Genomic DNA, 21635 nt, shown 5'->3' on the forward strand with positions numbered 1-21635 from the left:
ACAGTACATCAAAACAAAAACAATTAAAAACACATCCAATATTTATCATTATCTTTCATTAACTTGTTTCCTCGACCTCCTCCCACCTCCCTTTTTTGTACTCTAGTTATTAATTATTTCCGCAAATCCTTTCCATCTTTCACTGCTTTCTGTCATTTAATTATCTTAATTTATTCTAACCTTATCTTACCATCAAAACCCTAAAGCTTATTTATACTTAATTCCTTATAATGTTTCTATTAAAGCCATGTAGTTTCATTCCAACATTTTCCTAACATTCATTAATTTTACAATATTTCTCTAAATAAATTTTTAAATTTTTTTCCAATCTTCTTCCACCGTCTCTTCTCCCTGGTCCACTCCTATATCTGTTGTTGTCTGTATATGCAAAGTACCCGAGAATAACCCCCGTATAAGTGGGGAGATGCAAAGGTAGAGTAGGAATCTTTCAGCCGTTCCTCGCAACCCAGGTTCTTTGTCCTAGGAAAACTTGCTCAGAAGCAGTTGCTTCTTCAGAATTTCTAAAGGTGCCCACAATTACTGTTCTGTTCTGTACCAAAGAAATGCTCATACTGTGTGGCAATCCTACAGTCACCTGACATCTGGAGTGAGAATTAAAAGACTGTCCTTTCCTAATGGCTCTTAACCTAAGGATCACATAAATAAGAGAGGAAGAAGTGGGTGGGTTTTCTGGAGCAACTGCGGCAATTTGCAAGTGGACAGATAAAAACTACTTCATTCTCCCACTTGTGTTGAACACAAAGTCTGATTTCCTACCACTGCTGAAAATATCAAGATTAATATACTGACAATCATATCCTCCAGCAGGAGACTGGACAGGTGGAGTCATTTCCTGAAGTGTAGACTTGTCACTGGGCTTTGGGAAACTGCTGGTCAGAATGTTGCCATAGCAGTGACCCTGCAAGTTCAGAGGTGCGAACTGACAAATGTCACAAGTGGCTGTCCTGGCATTTTCACACTGCTTTGGACTGCAGACCTTGGTGACATGAAATATGCTATCCTAGCTGTGAATTTGGTACTCTTTACAAATAAAATAATATACCAACTCCATGTGAATAGGCCCCAGCTGGAAAGAGGGAACTCAAAACTCAACAGAAAGATAGTGTAAGAGATCAGTTCAAAATATCCAAAATTGCCATTATCCTTTTTTTCTATTGGAAATTTAGATACATTCAGATGTATCTCATGACATATGGCCACAGTTTTAATGGCTACATGCCAAAGCCCAAAATGATGCATTTTAAATCATATTCTCCATCTCTTCAGAACAGATTCCTTCTTTACCATGTTACATGTTTGTTGCACAATTATTTTAGAACAGAACTGTATTGCTTACACACATAAACTGTACTACTTTTCTAGAATGCATGCTAAATTTGCAGCAGTAGAAGAAAATTGCTCTTGGAGTTTGCTTCAGAACTGAATTGTGGTTGCATGTCTGTGCGTTAACCGACCTACATTTAAACAAACGTCCCATTCTTGTAAGTCTTGATCAAACTAATTTTGCAACTGGGGTGTTTAGTCAAGATTCCCTGGAGGAATTTCCCTCAACGATTCTTGGGAATTATAGTTCATTAAGGGTGCTGAGAGTTGCTAGGAGACTTCTATTCCCCTCACGGTGGTTCATCAATCAATCCCTCTTCCCCCCTACCAACTCTTAAGTAACTGATTATACTACGTCTACTGATTATACTTCATCCACTGGATCTACTAAGAGAAGACTTGGAACATGTCACAGAAATCAGGCGGCAGGGCGGGGCGGGGGCAGGGAAACCTTTCCCCAAGCCCTGGAAAACCACATTAGTGGGGAGATGGTCCAGGCAGTTCCACCTGCGGCACTCATAACATGCTGGCACTCAAGACTTTACATTCAGCTATAGCAAGAGCAGCCCTGCTTGATCACAGGGTTCACCGAGTCCAGCCTCTCTCAATCTGGTACAGTGGTACCTCGCAAGACGAATGCCTCGCAAGACAGAAAACTCGCAAGACGAAAGAGTTTTTTGTTTTTTGAGTTGCTTCGCAAGACGAATTTCCCTATGGGCTTGCTTCGCAAGACGAAAACGTCTTGCGCATTCGTCAATGCATTCCTATGGGAAACCGTCAATGCATTTCCTATGGGAAACCGTGCTTTGCAAGACGAAAAATTCACAAGACGGAAAAACTCGCAGAACGAATTAATTTCGTCTTGCGAGGCACCACTGTACTAGCAATGAACATTTGGAGAATCTCTTATCATCAGATACAACATAGCCATTTGAGGTACATTTCACTTCCTGTCAGATGTTTAGAGGGCTTTTTAGGTGACGTATACACAATGATTTTTTGCCCTCTTAACTCTTCAGTATATCCCTTATTTCTTGACATTAAAGTCAACACTTTAAAAGAAGATTTCAGAAAGTTAGCACATGCTAATTTTGCTGAAGCCAAGTAAGTGTTTTATTTTTTCAGTGAATCTTTAGCAAATCTACAGAGTCAGCAATTTCAGGACTGGAATGATTTGGTGCCATCAGATGGCAGAAGTATATATTACAGGATACTCTTCGTCTTGTCGGCATTAAGAAGCAGGAAGGACTGTTGCCAGAAAGCAAGATGGGTTAGTCCTTCCTCATGGAAAATTAAAAATGCTTTTGTATCAGAAGCTATAAAGCCCGGCTTGATAATAATACAAAAGATGTGAATGCAGCTCTCTGGCATGAAAAGTGCACTTTCAGATTTGGATCCAGAACTTACCCACCTGTCCCTGGCCCCTGTGAGCACCGGTGGAGTTCGGGTAAGCACCCCCCATTCCACCCTGCCCTGCCCCCATTCCACCCTTTTAGTGAAGTGTTTAGAGACTTTTGGGGTCACTTCCAGGTTTGGAATCGTTCACATGTGCATGATTGGGCATCATTCAGACGCGTGTTAATCGGTCATTGCCCGTATTTTCCTTTTGTATGGTATTTTGAGTGCAACATGCTGCAGGAAATAATAATACAGTGGTACCTTGGTTTGCATATGTCTTGGTTTGCATACGTCTTGGATTACAAACACGTCAAACCCGGAAGTGTGTGTCCTGGTTTGCAACCTTTTTTTGGATCACAACCCATTTTTTTGGCTTACAAACAACAATTTTTTGGAGGCCCCATTGGCGAAATCGTGCTTTGGGTTACAACTTGTTCTGGTTTACAAACGGACCTCCGGAACGGATTATGGTTGTAAACCAAGGTACCATTGTAACAACAACAACAACAACAACAATAATAATGACAACAACCTGAATTCAAGAGTACCCAGCCACAGCCCTGTGTGAGCTCTTGCCCCAGCCTTACTCTCCTTGCCTCTTTCATCAATCCTAACTTCTACAGTCATGATTAAAATGCATCTTGTATCTTTAAACATGATTTCAGTAAAACTGGAAATCCTAGTAAGGCACTAGGTGAAAAATTCCCGAACCATGTGTCTCAGGCCTGAACAACCTGGCAGACACAGCAAGGCTGTTGTTTAAAGTTCACTATCCAGTTCCATCTCCAATCTCGGTTGTGACACCATCATTTCCCCAGGTCTCTGTTTTTCAGCCCGCATCTACTTGATACCACTTAGCTGAGACACCACCACTCTCTGTTAGATATTCTCCTTACCTGGACAAGCCTACTTCCTGCTATTACCATATAGCTTCTTCTATCTGTACAGCCATGTGAGCTTTCCACCTTCTTATCAGATACCACTTGGTCTTCTCTGTCCTGCTTTTTTAAAGGTTTCAGTCTCTTTCACCTATCCTTCCCTTGGGCTCCTGTATCTCATCACACTAACTCAGGCTTCCTCAAACTCAGCCCTCCAGATGTGTTTGGCCTACAACTCCCATGATCCCTAGCTAGCAGGACCAGTGGTCAGGGATGATGGGAATTGTAGTCTCAAAACATCTGGAGGGCTGAGTTTGAGGAAGCCTGTACTAACTACTCAGCCTCCTTCTGCGGCTCTGCTCCATTCTGAACCTCTCCTCACTGTTCCGGGGCAGCCTTCCCCAATGTGGTGCCCATGTGAACTCCATGTTTTAGACTAAAACTTGCATAATATTGGACCATGGGCCATGCTGGCTGGGGCTCATGGACACTGAAGTCCAAACCATCTGGAGAGTGCCAGAATGGGGAAGGCATAGGAATTTTAATCCCAGCCAAAGTTGGTATTTTCTTCTTCTTTCACAGAAGCTGGAGAACGTTCTGTTGCTAGTGGCTTTATCCCCTGAACAGTTGGAACCTGCGCATTGTGTGAATGCACATCAACCAACTGTTGTCAGATGAGTCAAGCCAAAATCTTTAAACACTTTTTATGTCAATGTACAGTGGTGCCCCGCAAGACGAATGCCTCGCAAGACGGAAAACCTGCTAGACGAAAGGGTTTTCCGTTTTGGAGGTGCTTCGCAGGACAAATTTCTCTATGGGCTTGCTTCGCAAGACGAAAATGTCTTGCGATTCCTGGGGGTTTTTTTCCGCTCCCCACCCCCTTTTTCTAAGGCACTAAGCTGCTAATAGCCTTTTAGCAGCTAATCCGCTAATCCCTTAAGCCTTTAATAGCCGCTAAACCGCTAATAGCGCTAATCCGCTAATGGGCTTGCTTCGCAAGACGAAAAAACCGCTAGACGAAGAGACTCACGGAACGGATTCTTTTCGTCTTGCGAGGCACCACTGTATACAGTTTGCATTAAGTGAGCTGTCTCAATGTTTGGCACATTTCAAGAGACAAGGTATACCTGCAAATTCTGGGTAACAAAAGGAAACGTGGACAATACCGCTTCAGTAAGCAAGCCAAGATTCTTCACCTGGGGTGGTGCTAGTGATCATGGCCCAAGACTGTGTTGCCTCATAGCTCAATCTACGTAGGCATATCCATTTCTTACTCTCATTGTACAATCATGTCAAGGTAGGAGTTCCAAAGCAAACATTAAAATATGTGCCTTTGCTTCTACCCTGAATTTAGTTGGTCTCAAAGCTATCACGGATGTCCCTGAAGTATACCAAAATGTACATGAAATCCACATGATACTAATACGGCAAGTGGTATCAAGGTTATGCAGAGAGTGTGTTCATGCTTTCGAAAAGTTAAAGACCCTTCCCTAGCTCATTATCTCTTACTTTAGAAACTCTGAGCTAAATTCATGCTAAAAGTCAAGTCCCACAAAAAGAAAAGAGGAATTACCTGCAAGCGAAGTAGGCACGAGTCTGGTTCAGAACCTGTGCTGGATAGGAAGAGGATGTCCCCTGCAAAAAAACAAAAAAAGATAAGGCAATGACCGTCTGGGCCTCCACACCGAGTTGCCTTCCCTGCCATAGTTCTGGTTGCACAGATCTGGAAGTTGCAGCTTCCTCTCCTACTCTTCTGTTAAATCAGCAATATTTTGTGATATGCCTTACAGGGGACAGCTCTCTTCTACGTCCCTTCAACTAACTTTCACTCTGAATAAACCCACTGAAATTAACAGGTTTAACTCAACCTTATCCATGAATTTAAATGGGTCTATTCTGACTCAACAGTCATCCTGCTCATCTTTGAGAGCTCAGTCAAATAAATAATTGGGCCAGAGCCGTTCTTTGCACAACATGGGCAGCAACCTGTGGCACAGATCATGAAAGTGGAACAAGGACCAAGAATCTGTGACACATTTGGACAGAAGCAGGAGAGCCCAGTCAGGTATAGCACTATACTTAGGCCTATACTGCTGCCTGTCTCCACAAAAGCTCACCAGACTGGGACGAAACTTGTGGTTAATAAGGGGGTTCCTTATTGGCAGTTGTGTGATTAGATGGGCACGCTCCTGCGCCTCCACATTACCTTAGTGTAAGAACACGTGCTTTGCATAGAGCAGTCCCAGGTTCAACCCCTGGATCTTAGAGGAGGGATGGGACTTGCTATTGCAGAAACCTTGGAAAACAGTTGCCACCTGGAGAAGACAGTACTGGGCTAAACGGCTTGAATCAGTAAGGCAACTTCACTGGTTCATAGAAACAGGACTTCTCTCACATTAGCCACAAGGTTACTGTACAGCTATACCCACCCCTCTATTGGATTTGTAGAGATTCTGTAATGACCCAAATACTTGTTGATTACAAGAACCCCAAACATATTTTCACATTCCCATTCACCTATGGCCAGAAGGTAATTAATGTAAACAAATTTTCTTCTTAAATTGCAGCTACTTGGGTTACTAATAATTTATTGATGACTATATTGCTCATCAATTTGTTTCAACAAGACTTTAAACTTCCTCTTTTTACAGACATTTCTAAGTCCCACTTTCTCCTTTCATTAAAAGTATGAAAATAAGGGTGATATATTCATTCAAACCTGTCTTCTCTGTTATTTAACAACCCAAATAAATCAAATGCTTTTGAAACACAAGGTACTTGACTGGAAAGTTCCATAAAGCAGCTACTGATTGGAAAGCCCACAAGTGAATCTCTTGTTTAACCACAGACATCTCAGGCAACCATGTCCCAAGCCAAATTCTCTCCAGGCTTCTGCCTTAGAACAGGCTGCTTGCACGACCTGCTATTTCCCTGTCCTCGTTTGCAGCTGGCCACTACCCCATGCCTTCTGACGTGTCTTTGCATTCTAAAATCAAGATCTGTACCTGTTTCTGAAACATATTGATATTGTTTTGGCTGTGTAGTTTTGCTAGATGGATTCTTTGGTGCATAGCCGGAGTCATCTCCCACGAAGAAATGTTGTTCCTCTTTCCCACTGGAGCAAGCAGAAGGGGCTGTGGGAGGGACTGAAGGAGAGGAAAAATATTAAAAGTACATAGGATGCTGTCTCAATCCCTATTTTACAAAGATAGATCTTCAAACATCTAGGAGTCTTTACAATTCTGATACAATTTTACTGCTGGAGTTTCAAGTGCAGTACATATAACTGAAGTGTGTGCATGTGTGCGCAGTGTGTTCTTCCCAGCACATGATGCTCTAGACTCAGTTGTGCCATTCCCTGGCAAGCTTACCTGAATGTTGACTTTGGGGCAAAACAGCAAGATGACCCTCCAATTGGTAAAACCCAACATCTCCTCCACCTGGTTGCACAGAGCTCAGCCTTCGAACATGGTTCACCAACTCCACAGCAAGAACAGCCAATGCACTCTAACAAGGGGAGAGCAAGGATTAGGGACTATCAGAACAGCTTTGTTAAAGGCTATATACAACTCTGTTCCTATCATAAAGACACCCTGGCTTCTGCCCCCCAAAGCGATCATTCTCTTCTACCATGCAATCATCCCAGGCCTACTTACCAAGGTGAAGGATGTGCAGTGATGCAAGAGGTTCCCACATCCACAACTTCTGTGCTGCTGGTGCCTACCATGCCGGCTTCAGAAAGAAGGACAAGAAAAGAAAACGGGTATGGAAACCAGAAAATAAGCTTGCATTTAATTCAGCCTGCACCAAAGCTTTGGAGAAAAGGCTATGTGTGACCTACTCCAAAATCTACACTCAGACACCAGCTTTTCTTGCGGGTGGGGTTACCTGCCACTCAGTTTTCATATTAATATTCATCTAGGTTTCTCCTGTATGTAAGCAGAGGTAGAAAAGTTAACTGAACAATTTTCTTTTCCCCCTATGAACTATTCACCCTATGCTTGCTTCAATTTAGTGTTAGGTGGATCCAGAACAATAGCACTGGAAGCTCTGGGCAAGTGTCTAATATATAGTGATGTTTGAGTCGAGGACATGGTTCTGTCTGTGAGCTTGTGTAAGCCTGATGCCGGTTGTGTTCTGCCTCTCCAGCATGGATGTAATTCAAGCTGGAGCAAAATGCAGATTTCTAGAGGATAATGAAAAATCTTTTGGATTTTAGATTGCAATTCTGTACTCATGATCAGCTGGATATGGCAGAAACCCCTTACCGCCCCCCTGCCATGGCAGTAGAAGATGAGATACACTTTAAATAGTTTATTTTTAAAAAATCTCAGTAGAGAGAAAAACAAAACAAAAAAACCTCTGCCTACCCCTACACCTTAAGCCACCCTCATGATGCAGTAAAATATGATGCAAACCAGCACCCAGTTACAACATACCACCAACAGTCTATGAACCCCACAGAGGGAGATAACTCAAATGCTGGAGCTATTACTTTCTTGCCTCAGGTTGTGCACACTCAGAACACACAAGGGTGATGGTATGTAGGGAGAAAGGGCACTCTGCACAAAGCAGCCTGTCAGAACACATAGCTAACACTCCTTTAACTAGAACCCAGACTTGTACCTTGCCTTGGACACAAAAATTCAACAGCAACTTCCACTCCACCTCCACAACTGGAAGAAAGTACCCCACAGAGGAAAACAAAGAAAGGCAGCAACCATGCTACAAGGTATTGTTTCTGCAGCTGCCCCTGTGTGCAGTTGCACATGCCTTGAACACCTGTGAATGGGAGTTGCCTATATAAACACACACACAGAGGCATGCACTTGTGTGTGCACACACACCACTTACTTTTCAACACTGTGCTATATGTGAATACTGTCTATTGGCCAAAATGTATTGCTTTAACACTCTGCTCTACCAACAGCTGGGAGCAGTGTCTCCCACAGACAGTAACCCCCACACCTAGTACAGTATCCTGCAGGTGAGACAGGAAGGACTCAAGTGCAGGCCTGGAAAAACTGTCCCTGCATGTGCAATGTTCCACTCAAAACCCCAAAGGGATAAGGGGGAAGTTCTGTTTAACTGAGAAAGCCAAGAACAGTAATCCTTCATCTTACATGCATTTGACTCGCGCGATCTCAACAATACGCTGTTGAAGGCAGACTGGTTTAAACCAGGTAAAGTTCAAAGGAAGGCAGGTAGCTTAAAAGATCTCTTTGAACTGGGTCCACTTGGCATACCAACTTTGGAATGCTCTCACAAGATCTCATGGGACGATCTGACTTTTGGGGGTGATCTCATGCCAGCACACCAAGCAGTCCTTGCTCCCCAAGCAAGGCGGAGAGCTTAAAAGCTATTTTAGCACCAGGTCTGCTTTGGCAACCCAGTGTGAAAAAAGTTTTAGAGCTCTATGCTTTGCTTGCTGAGCAAGGCCCACTCAGCGTGCCAGATCTGGGAGTATTGGGGGTGCTCTGTCCCCACCTCCTTACTTGCTAGCTTGATGTAACCAGGGCTTTCTTTCAGCCAGAACTCACCAGAACTCAGTTCCGGCGCCTCTCAGGTGGGCAGCACTGCCATTATAGGAGAACAAGGGAGGCATTCATGGTGAGTTCCAGCACCTCTTTTTCTAGAAAAATAGTGCTGCGTGAAACCCTTGGATCTGAGTCCCATGCAAGATGAGGGAATATTGTATTACAGCTTATTTTATGGTTTACCTATATCATTTGGAGCATTATTAAAGTCTTGAAATCTAATTCCTCAGTGTTCTCTGTTTAATAACCTGTGACCATGTAATGAACTGCAGTGTTATTAAATCTGTATCAGTAACGGCTGTCCCAAGCGCCTCAGGGATTCAGTGGGACTTAGGCTATGCTTGGAGCATGGGGTGCTAATCTGAAAACATGCACCAGTTTCCACATCAAAGCAATATTCTAACAGGGTCAGATTCTAGGGCAAAACACTGACACAAACCACTTTCACAACTCATCACTTTAAAATATAAAATAACCTAAAAATATAAAGCATTAATGGGGAGCTGCTTGAAAACAGATATATAATGCAGGTTCACTCATCAGAGCCGGGACTGGCCACAGCTCCTTGCTGAGTGTATGTGTAGAGGTAGCAATGGAAAAAGAACTGGAATGACATGACCACCTCCTCTGGCTACAAAAGAATTGCGTGGTGACGGTGGGAACTGTTTTCCAAGGAAAGCTGGCAGGCATAGCTTTTTTATTTATTAAGTTAAAAAACTAATACTCTGCATACACATGAACAGAAAAACAAACATGAGGCATAGGGCAATAACAACTGTTCATAATATTGCTATACTATTATATAAAGGATCAGTACGGTTAAGCTGACAACTAAGAAGTTGAGGGTGAAAGGATTATGTTGAGGAGAAGGATTATGGTTGCGTTTCTTCCAGCCAAGGTGAGTACAGAGGTCTGTAACTGCCAAAGGAACAGGTGGATGTATTTGATGGGTTTTAACAAAGTCTAAAAATTCCCCACCAGATTGTCATGAAGGAGCCTGGTTCTACCTTTCCCTCTAGGAATCTGAAATGCCGTCTCAGCTTTTTTGAAATGTTTGACATCTTTTGTTCTTATATGTGATGGAAGCCACCTAGAGTAGCTGGTAAAACCCAGCCAGATGGGCAGGGTATAAATAATAAAATTATTGTTATTAAATTATTATTTTCCTGAAGAGCAAAGTTCCAAATCTTATTCCACTAGTTTGTAATATTGGAATCAAAAGTGTCTTCCAGCATCAAGTTACAATTTTGCTGCAAGAAATCAGGAAGGTATGCAGTTCTTTGGATTTAATGTCCTCATTTATTCTTTCAAATATCCAGAGTAAAGCAAGTTTTGGAGAAAACTGAATATGGTCTTTAATAATTTTTAAAATGTCTACTTATATCTCAAACCATATTTGTTGTTTTGGACATTCCCACCACATATGTGCTCCGTTGACCGTATTCTCTCCAGCACAAATGGTAGGACTCCAAAGAGATACCAGAAAAACTGACCAGTGTAAAATACCATTTATGAGCTATTTTTAATGCCTGTTCCCTTGTAAAAACAGTGTTAGATTTAAAGGGGCCTTCCCTCCACATTCCTGACCAGGTAGCTTCATCTTTGGTTTCCCTCAGGTTCATCTCCCAATTAGGTTTTAAACTTATTTAAAATCTCATAATAAAAATTCAGTAAGCTCTTAAACATTGCTACCACAAATACCTTTCCATCAGGGGAACAGATCAGTGGCATGAGAGTGGACTACAGGGTCTTGCAATAGATCTAAAAGTTGATAAACGTGAAGCCATCTTACAGGTAAGGTTCCTCAATGCCAAGGTTAATTGCTTTCTTGAGATTGGGCGTGAATTTTGGTAAAAATATTTCAAACAATAACCCTTTGGTTGTCAAAATAATGTATTTTTAATAGAGAGGCATTAGCTTTAGAATAGTACTTCATTGGCATTAGTGGTGAATATACGAACAGTATTTTTTTCTGCCATTTTTTCCCAAATGTCAATAGAGCATTGTGTGTATGTGTTTAATATTATTACAAAAGGCATGTGAAATTGGATTGAACAAAAATTGAGGAAAAGGTACGTTTCCTATTTGAGAGTTTCCTAATTGGACCCATGTCTTGTTGGGGCAGAATATCATGCTTGCAGGCACAATTCTATGAGCTTAAAACGGATACAACACAACAAGGTGGAGGCTTGAAGTAAGAGAAAGAGGAGACGTGGCCCTCTTCTAAGGCACATTAGCTCTCCCAACCCACCCTTAACCATAACTATGCCCAAAATTCATCTTTGAAACAGCTGTAATGTGGAGCTGGGCAGACCAGAAGTCATAAAAGCACAGGTGACAAGAAGCTCAAAGCTTTATTTCCATAAGACTCCCAAAGATATTAAAATAACACAATCCTTGCCAAAGCTATATTGATAACCTGTGTGACTGCTGTGAGCAATATTTCCTGATCACTTTACAGTTGCCAAAATTTGGCTACACTAAGGTGAAGGTAGCAAACTATTGAAGAGCCCTCATGTGAAAAGTCCTCCCTCTGAAATAGCTAAGGTTTCCCCGCTCCGCACCCCACAAAAAGAACCCCAGGGTGAATAAACTTTGCAGTTTCTAAAGCCCTTTATTTGTACAGTTTTGCAACCAAAGCCAATGAGCTCTGAAAAATGAGCATGAGCTTGAAAGTCTGGTTCCAGAGAAAAAATGGCTTTGATCATTACAATCACATGCTGAGAATATAAATTGCACATATTTCCCTTTAAGCACACTGGAAATCTGCTTTAAAGAATGTAGCCTCAGGCAAACAAGAACTCTTCTTCTGGACAAATGCTTGAGCTGCCACCCAGCATGAATATCGCAGGACAGAACTAATGCTGAGAAGAGCCAAGGTTAGGGCTGGGATGGAGAAGCTGTTTTCAGTCTGAGAAATGAATTCTTTTAAAGGAAGCATTCTAGGGGGGAAATACCAGTGCAAAATTAGAGCAACAAACGTTAACTTTAAGGTTGTACAGTAGACTTGTATTTACATACACTCAGACATCCCTCTCTATCCTCCATCCAAGAATCATAATCAAAATCCAAGGAAACATTCTAGCCAGGGGGTGTGGTGTGGGGAGAGTCCCAAGGGCCAGAGAGAGTCTGTGGCTTCCCATTTCTGCCTTATGGCCTGGTTTTGCCCAGATTTTGGGCTTGCTGTGAGGTATCAGTTTAGGCCAGGGGTGAGAACCTTCTGGTCTGTGGGTCAATCTTCGTCAGCTATGTCTCCTTCAACGAATGAACGAACAAACGAACTAAAATTATACATTTCTTATTAATCTCCTCACTATAGCAAATCACAATTTTATGTCATCATTTCTAGCCAATTTGTTTTTATTAAGGCCACAGCTGTGATACCATTTAAAAAGAAAATTTGCAAAAATACAGTCGTACCTTGGTTTACAACCATAATCCGTTCCGGGGGTCTGTTTGTGAACCAAAACAGGTTTTAACTCAAGGAGTGCTTTTAACAATGGGACCTCCCAAAAAATTTGGGACATGCACTTCCGGGTTTGATGTGTTAGTAATCCAAGACGTATGCAAACCAAGATACCACTTGGTACCACTGTATGGATTTCCATCATTTCTTTTGCACTTAGAATAGTAACAATTGTTCTTACCAATCCAAATGTAGTCTAAAGTTATAAAGCACAAAATTCATGCCTTATAACTTTATTTCAGCCACGAATGGTTACTGTACAGTAATAAATTATTGCCAGTTATGTAGTCCAATTTTAAAGGTTTTCGTTTTAATATTGTTTTATATATATATTGTTGGGGAAATAAACAAGAAAATTGTCGCTGTTCTTTATTTCTCCTTTTGCCCCACTGATATAGTACCTGACTATGTAGGAAATTAAGGGACGCGGGTGGCGCTGTGGGTTAAACCACAGAGCCTTGGACTTGCCGATCCGAAAGTCGGCGGTTCGAATCCCTGCGACGGGGTGAGCTCCCGTTGCTCAGTCCCTGCTCCTGCCAACCTAGCAGTTCAAAAGCACGTCAAAGTGCAAGTAGATGAATAGGTACCCCTCCAGCGGGAAGGTAAACGGCGTTTCCGTGAGCTGCTCTGGTTTGCCAGAAGCGGCTTAGTCATGCTGGCCACATGACCTGGAAGCTGTACGCAGGCTCTCTCGGCCAATAAAGCGAGATGAGCGCTGCAACCCCAGAATCGGTCACGACTGGACCTAATGGTCAGGGGTCCCTTTACCTATATAGGAAATTGGTTCTCTTTCTGTCAGTGATTGTTTTAGATTCCCACAAGCGATCCAACCCAAAACATGTTTCAGATTGCAAGCAAGGATAGATCTCGTTATTTTTCTGCTTTCACTGCCTTTTCAAAATCCACCCACACAGGAGCAAAGTCTGATTAAAAGGAAACGACAGCACTGCCTGCTGTGTTTCTGATGCTGCTCTCTATCTGAAGTCTCTGTGTAACAGCCAAAGGTTTATTGGCTGGTTCCCAAACTTTTTTGCATGGCCCGCTAAGAAAGACGATAACCCAATAAAATTCAAAAGAGCGACCAATTAATTGCATGTTTAATTGAAATCCAATTACAAGTTCTTCTCGTTGAATTAACGTAACGAAGCTGATCCAGCAGCTTTTCAAGGCGGAGGTGTGTGTGTCGTTTACACCTGCGCAGGTAACCCACGGAGGCTCACCTGGCGCCCCCGTTTCCCTGGGCAGCCTGCAGCTGCCCTTCGCCCTTTTCAGAAGCAGGTGGGGCTTCTTCTTCCTGTCAGTCCTGCTTGGCGCTTTATTTTTCCTGCCTCTGCTTGCGGGCAAGATGAGGCGGCTCACGTCCCAATAAATAACAGTCATAATGACAATGACAGGGTCCCCCACCCACCCACCCCTACGGAGAGCGCGGCTGCAGGTGCGGCCTGGTCTCGGCGCCTCACCTGTCCTCGGTCGGCGAGGGGTCTCCGTCACAGGGCCGGGCCGGGCCCACAGGCCGGTGGCGGCAGAGGGCGGCGGGGCCGCCTCCTCCTCCTCCTCCTCCGGGGAGCCTCACTGCGCGCGGGAGAGAAAGAGACAGAGATGAGGAGAGGGGCGAGAGGCCCCCGCCGCGCCCGCCCTCCGCCCCGAGACGGGACGCACCTCCCCGGCCGAGGCTCCACAGCAGCCGCCACAGCATCGTCCCGGCGACCATAGAGAGCGGCCTCGTCGCCCCCCGCCAGAGCGCCCGGCTTGCGTCAGGCTCGCCCCACGAGCGGCTGACTTCCGGGGGTCTCCGGCGAGCTCCGGATGCCCCGCCCCTTTCCTCTAAGAGGCCGAAGGGGAAATAACGGAAGGAGCCTGCGCATGCGCCCTGGAGCCGACCGCGCGGTTCGTTGCGTGCTCTCGACCAACGGTTTCAGGACGCGAATGCGCCTGCGCGCGACAAGGAGGCTTATCCTCCCGCTTTGCCATATTCCCTCAAGTGAAAATCCGGACAGATATGTTGAGATTTTTTTTTGGGTGGGGGAAACAGCTCCCCCAACGAAAAAAGAAAAAAAGAAGAAGTTTGGGGCCTTTTCGGATTTTTAAAGGGTTGTTTTCAAAAGAAAAAAGAAAATAACCCCCCTTGTCATACGTCCAGGTTTTGTCGAGTCCGCAAAAAACACCCCATTGATTCTGCAAAAAACACACGTTTTTGTCGGGGAAAACCTGGACGAATGGGGTGTGGCTGCTGCGCCTTAAAGTGCTTGGGCGGGAGCTTTCTGGAAGAGAGAGATGAATTATTATGATTATGTGGCTTATTGAATTTATACACCACCACCCTTCACCCAAACTTGGCAGGGGGTGGTTTACAACGCAAGAAAGTAGGAAAAGCACAGAAAACAGAGAGGAGAAATGCATCTGTAAAGCCAGCTCGCGATCTTTTCTAAATAAATTGAATAAAACTGCTTAACCCACTGAAAGATATATTTGAAAAATGCATGTTAAGGGGAACAATGGCAATTGTTAAGTATGATAGCTACAGTAACAGGGTGATGTCCTCTATTGTGAAGTGTCCCCCTGCTGAGTGACTTGGCTGAGAATTTGGGAAGAGCAACTATTTGAGGATAGTTCAAAGAAAAGATGTTGTTTATATGAACTGTGTCTTCTGAAAAATGAAAATTTCTTCATCTCGCCTGTAAGTCGGAGCTCTTCTTCTTTCCACAGTCTGCTTCTTTTGCTATCCCTTAAGATTTAGAAACATAGGGAATCGGGTCATGGTTAGATTTATTTTTTAAGATTGTCCTCAAGGCCATCTTAGAGGCTTTGAGGGAAATGGCTTGCCTTCCCCCTTGTGGGCATCATCACAAGAAGAGCATCTCCCAATTTTGGCAGGTCCTTTGACAAGATCCCCCCTTCTATGGGTTCAACTGCTTGCTGTACTCTCCAACAGAGGTTTCTGAAAGTAGGTTTAGTTGCCAGGTGCTCCAAATTCAGCACAGAGATATAGAGTATCGAGGAAGTATCTAGAACCCATTTCCTGATTATTTTCCCTCTTCTTCCCTAGGTATCAAAGGCCACATGGGCTGCTGGTCTCCTGTTGTCACATGCCAAAGATCCATCCCCTGGTCTGTGAGGAGGAGGAGGTAGAAATATCGCCACATCAATGGGATGATGAAGTAAATGTAAATAAAAATGAGAAGGAGTTAATGAAGATAAGAACCATATACGTACGGCTGTACGACCAGTGAATGAATGCCACCGATGCCAACATGGATGGAGAGTGTTGATCTTTGTTCATGAGGAACAGGGAGGCCAGAGAGAATCTGGCTGCAGGGGGTGGGGTGGGGGGCAGCTCCCTGATTCAAGAAGAGTTCAGCGATGGAATGAGAAAGGTAGGCTAATGTAAGCCACCTTGAGATCGTTGCAGAAAGATGGGTTATCAACATAATAATAAATGAAAATGATTCTTAATAATTTCATTTATTATTATGTTGATAACCCATCTTTCTGGGTTTCTCGTCTTTTCTCTTCCAGGCAGCGACAGCAGTGAGGCCCGCAACTCCAATACAGCTCTACTCCCACCAAGACCCAGTTCTACGGTATAGATATATACCATAGATTCCGGCGTATTAGGCGCCTGGGCGTATTAGTCTTATAAGCCCAGTTGCCTAATACGCTGGGCAGCTCCGTGCCGGGAGAAGGCCGCCCAGCACGGAGCAGAGCCCGCCGACCCTGCTGCTGCTTCTGAAGCAGCAGTGGGTGGGCTCCGCGCCAGGCCACTCTCTCCCGGTGTGGAGCAGAGGCCGTCGCCGCAGCAGCGGGGGGCGGATATCCGGCGTATAAAGGCGACCACCGACTTTTTAACCTCTTTTTCGGGGTTAAAAAGTCGCCTTATAGGCCGGAATTTACAGTATTTAAAAAACACCATGAGTCTCCAGTGTGGTCCCTTAGGTTACTTGTCCAATAATGGAAAGAAGAAGTCCCAGAATGGATAGCAAATCTTATGAAATATGCAGAAATGGCAAAACCCAATGCTTGCAAACTGCTTACAAAAGAATGGAAATATTTACAAATAAACTGTAAACAGATAAGAACATTGTAATAACCTGCAGTTTTATAAGAGTATATTTAAAGTAGATGAATAAATGAGCAAATTAAGTTAATTTGGCTATGCAGGAAAAAAAATATAAAGTATTAAGTGACAGAAAGAGGGGAACGGAAGTTGAATTTTGAAATGTTAAAATGATTGTAAAGTTATTGAAATGTATAAAACTGAAAATCATAATAAAAAAGTAATGTCCCCCTGGACATTTTTGTCCTCCAGGAAAAAAGCCACAAGTGGGGTCCTGGGCCCATGGCTCTTCAGTGGCTTTATAAATGACTCGAATGAAGGAGTTGATCATCAAATTTTCAGATGACACCAAACTGGGAGGGGTATCTATTGCTGCAGAAGATAGAATCAGAATTCAAAATGACCCTAACAGATTGGAGAATTGAGCACAAGCTAACAAAATGAATTTTAACAGGGACAAATGTAAGGTTTTGCATTTAGGCAGGAAGAACCAGATTCACAAATATAGGATGGGGCACACCTGCCTTACTAGCAGTAAAAGTGAAAAGGATCTAAGGGTCTTGGTAGACCACAAGCTTAACATGAGTCAATGGTGTGATGCAGCAGCAAAAAAAGCTAATGCTATTCTAGGCTGCATCAACAGAAGTATAATGTCCAGATCAATGGAAGTAATAGTACCGCTCCAATTCTTTTGTGAATGAAATAAAATGGTTTCAACTAGTTTTTAATAGCCAATAATCAAATGTAGAGCTTGGGGTACATCTAAACAAGGTTTAGATCAACTCCCCAGATGTTCAATGTCCAGGAGTTCAATGCCTGGCACCCAGAAACTCATGACACGAGAGTCTGGCACCCACAAACTCATAACATTTCCCTTCCTTGCAACCTAAGGAAAGCTGTTTATTGGCAGAACACACTGGGCAGAAAAAGAAAGAAACGGGGATGAGGAGGTCTAAGGGTGAAGTCTCGTGTTCCTAGCAACAAGTCATAGGAAATATCTCCCACTTTGTAAACTACTTTGAAGGTGGTGGTTGCTTTATAATCCAGCGGTAGAGAAATTTTATGAAATCAATTGATTTGGGCTCCTCCAAATCACTTGGAGGAAGGAATGGAGGGGGTGTTAATCAAATCTGCAGATGACACCAAACTGGGAGGGGTAGCTAATGCCGCAGAAGACAGAATTGGGCAGCAAGAACCAGATGCACAAATAGAAGATGGGGGACACCTGGCTTACAAGTGGTACATGTGAAAGGGATCTAGGAGTCTTGGTGGACCACAAGCTTAACATGAGTCCACAGTGTGATGCAGCAGCAGAAAAAAAAATAAAGGCTAATGCTATTCTAGGCTGCATCAACAGAAGTCTAGTGCCCAGATCAAGGGAAGTAATAGTACCACTCTATTCTGCCTTGGTCAGACCATGATTGGGAGTCCTGTGTCCAATTTTGGGCACCACAACATAAAAACGCTGTTGACAAGCTTAAACTTGTGCAGATAAGGGCAACCAAGATGATCAAGGGTCTGGAGAGCAAGCCACATGAGGAACGGTTGGAGGAGCTGGGTATGTTTAGCCTTGGAAAAGAGGAGGCAGAGAGGAGATACGATAGCCACCGTCAAGTATCTCAAGGGTTGTCACATGGAAGAGGGAGTAAGCTTGTTGTCTCCTGCTCTGGAGGGTAGGACTTGAACCAATGGCTTCAAAGTACAAGAAAGGAGATTCCAACTAAACATCAGGAAGAACTTTCTGACATTAAGAGCTGCTCGACAGTGGAATGGTCGCCCTTTGTAGGTGGTGGACTCTCCTTCCTTGGAGGTTTTTAAGCAGAGGTTGGGTGACCATCTGTCATGCATGCTTTAGCTGAGATTCCTGCATTTCAGGGGGTTGGACTAGATGACCCTTGGGATCCCTGCTAACTCTACAATTCTATGATTCTATGCCATGAAGAATCCAGAGTAGAACTATATGGATAGAAAAAGCTTAATTCTCAGTGACTGAGTTGCAAGGAGGTTTAGCCTCCACTCCAATGGTTTGTCTTAATGTATCTCTTTGCGTTCCCCTATTCAAGTGAACATTTACCATTCTTGTTCTGCCTTTTGTCAGTATACAGGGACCTCCCTCACAGGGATCTAGAAGCAGGAACCACTCTTGCTACACAAATACACATACACACACCTAATGATGGGTGTTTTGCTAATAGATGGACAGACAGGCAACAGGCAGCGGCAGCTTAGCTCCAAAGCCTGAAGACTTCATCTTCCGTGCAATGTTGGAGACCAAGAACCTGCTTTCATACCACTCTGTAACAGCAGGGTTTGATCTCCCCTAAATTGGTTATAGAGACATTGGATTAGCAATTTTGAGGTAGTAAGGATGGAAGATAAAACAAAGTGTGACAGGCTAAGCAGCCTCTGTCACTGGGATTGATCATAGAGCTAATATCCAGTGACAATAGCGCATAAATAACACAATAACCCAGCTTTGGATATTGGCACTATCACAGCCCTTTAACCTAGCAATAACTCATTGGGAAAGCGTAATCGTATCAGAGGCACTGCACAATGGCTCTTCTCCCACCTGCCACTTCTGCAAGGTGCTGAAGCTAGACCGCTGGCAGGTGTGGAAGTAAACTGCATTAGCTCCTTTGGGGAATTTTTTAAGAGGTTCCGGTGAGCTGAAAGTACACTGCTTATCTGAAAGCACTGCACCAAGGAAAGCAAGCATGGGTTGTGAGCTCTCTCAGAGCGCGCATGTCAGAATATCTATGTCTCCTGTCAATTCTTGCCATTTCACAGCGGAAGCTCCTCTGTTGGGCAAAGTAGCCCTCCCAGCACCTCCAGAGCCATAACCCAATCTTTCTCCTGTCACAGTCATTAATAAATTTTTCACTGACTCAAAGGCTTTTTAAATGCTTTGCCCATCTCTGCTTAGCCAATCAAAAATAATCACTGCCAGCAGGTCCCACCCCTGTCTCCAGTATCTCCATCCCACAGGAGCAGCTTTGGTAGGAAGGTGGAGTCTTTTGCTCATTCCCCTCCCTTCTCTTCCTCTATAAGAAGCCAGAGAGAGAGAGAGAGAGAGAGAGAGAGAGAGAGAGATAAACAAGCTAAGCTTTTATAAGGAGGGTGCAGGAGGGCACTGTTAGCCATCCCTGTCAGACAATCCATACTAAGCTTATTTTACAAATTTTTGACCAGTGTCTGGTGTCTTGTATATTTAAAAATATTTAGGGGGAAAACTGAATTTGACAATTTTGTGTAATTTAGTTGCAGGAGGAAAGTTCAAGCATGGTGTTTCAGATTCTGAGTGATTGTCAGTCCAGGCACTCAATCACCCGAATGTTGTCTGACATCAAGGTCTCTAAGTCGGAGAGTGATGTCATCAGCAAACTTACTAAGTGTGTGGGCCATGCCATTTATTTTAATACCTTTAATACGATAATTTGCCTAACCCTGTTTTACCACTGGTTTGATTGCTGAAATGAAAAGCTGGGGTGATAAAGGGCACCCCTGCTTTGTTCCTCTTTGGTCCTGAAATCTGATCAAATATTGGCCATTCTGCACCACCTCCTTAAGGTACCATGAATCTAAGCTTCAGTGAATGTGTGTGAACTGTCGGAGAAAGGGAGGGGTCAGCTCGTTCTGTTTTACAATAATGAAGCTGTGAACTTAATAGGCATTAATTGGCAGGGATTGTGAGGGAGAGTCTGCTGGCTGGAAGCATATGGAAGCAGCAAACTGGAACTGGTGACTGACAGTTAGAACCTGTGGTGCTCTCATAATTCCAACAGCAGATCTGTGATGGATGTGTCGGCTTCCCGCTGCTCTGCCTTTCAGGCAGATAGACCTGCATCACTTCTGTTACCAGCTGCATCCTGAAAGGGAGAAAGACAAAATAGAAGGAGAGGAATGGAAGAGGAGGAGCTATTCTCTAAACTACCATGCACAATTTTTTCAAAATGTGTTAAATCTCTATGCCCTTGGTCCATATTATTAGTGTTCAACTGGTATCAATACAACCACCCGAAACTCTTATTTTTGCATTAGTTTTCCATGCATCTCTCAGTATGGGTTGTGTATTTACGTAGTAATCCTTCTTCGGTGCATCTGTGTTTATGTTCCTATCATTTTGATAGAAGTCTGGATATCTGTGGAGCGGTGTCAGAGGGGAGATTCCTGGCAATAAACTACCTATCCCATGATGCCAAACCTTCAGTGCAGTATAGATGGTATAGATGGTATACCATCTATACTATAGATATACCATCTATACTATAGATATACCATCTATACTATAGACATTATATTGGTACTATGGATATAGATACTACCATCTATACTATAGATGGTATATTTTTTTATTTGCTATGTTTTCCTTTAAAGCCTTTTTATTAAAATGAATTCCATCTGTATCTTCCTGTGCCAATAAAGTTTTTTTCAACTTGTACCCATTGCTTTTTTCCTGTGTCATTCATGAGGGTAATTAGGTATCTAAATTGGGATGCTTTGTTATAAAGTAAAGGTTGTGGGATCCACATCCACCTTCTAAAGGGGATTTGTATCTCATGGTTTTTGCTATTCTGGGTTTTGTGCTTTGGAAGGTGAAAAATTCTATTTGTGATGCCATCTCAAGAGACGATGGTATTTCCCAAGGTAGTGTATAGAATAAGTACGTAAATGTATGTGAATCAAGGTAAGAGCATCATTTTTATGGTAGCTCTTCTACTGAAAAGTGAAAGATTCCAGTGAGACAATGTCTGTCTCTGGCTTCATTCTGGACAACAATCAAACATAATAATGGCAATATAGTTTATTTTTGAAGACCTGCACACTTAAATATCTAAATGAGGATACCACTAATGGTATTTGTAACATTTGTGCAAATTTAAGTTGTAATTTGGGTAGTATCTTGTTGCAGAGCAAGTTTGATCTTTGATAGTTCACTTTTGGGTCCCAAACCCATG

The 21635-nt window shown here is 43.3% G+C and overlaps 1 protein-coding gene and 1 long non-coding RNA gene across 2 annotated transcripts in view; one reads left to right on the forward strand and one right to left on the reverse strand.

Moving 5' to 3' along the window:
* The window catches only part of DELE1 (DAP3 binding cell death enhancer 1), a 21526-nt gene extending 7082 nt beyond the window's left edge, over window positions 1-14444 (reverse strand). Inside the window, exons 1-6 of the mRNA XM_083448768.1 lie at window positions 14283-14444; window positions 14084-14195; window positions 7277-7352; window positions 6992-7127; window positions 6626-6766; window positions 5194-5255 (exon numbers count right to left, since the gene is read on the reverse strand). Of these exons, the coding sequence (XP_083304894.1) occupies window positions 5194-5255; window positions 6626-6766; window positions 6992-7127; window positions 7277-7352; window positions 14084-14195; window positions 14283-14334 (579 nt within the window). The 5' untranslated portion in view covers window positions 14335-14444. The remainder of the gene's footprint in view (window positions 1-5193; window positions 5256-6625; window positions 6767-6991; window positions 7128-7276; window positions 7353-14083; window positions 14196-14282) is intronic.
* Window positions 14445-14469: 25 nt separating this feature from the next.
* Window positions 14470-16913, forward strand: LOC310681256. The gene is made up of 2 exons (XR_014513174.1): window positions 14470-15567; window positions 15670-16913. It is a non-coding gene; the product is annotated as an uncharacterized lncRNA (long non-coding RNA).
* The last annotated feature ends 4722 nt before the right edge of the window (window positions 16914-21635 follow it).

The sequence above is a fragment of the Podarcis tiliguerta genome (assembly GCF_965153285.1).
Source record: "Podarcis tiliguerta genome assembly, chromosome: 7".
Classification (NCBI taxonomy): Eukaryota; Metazoa; Chordata; class Lepidosauria; order Squamata; family Lacertidae; genus Podarcis; species Podarcis tiliguerta.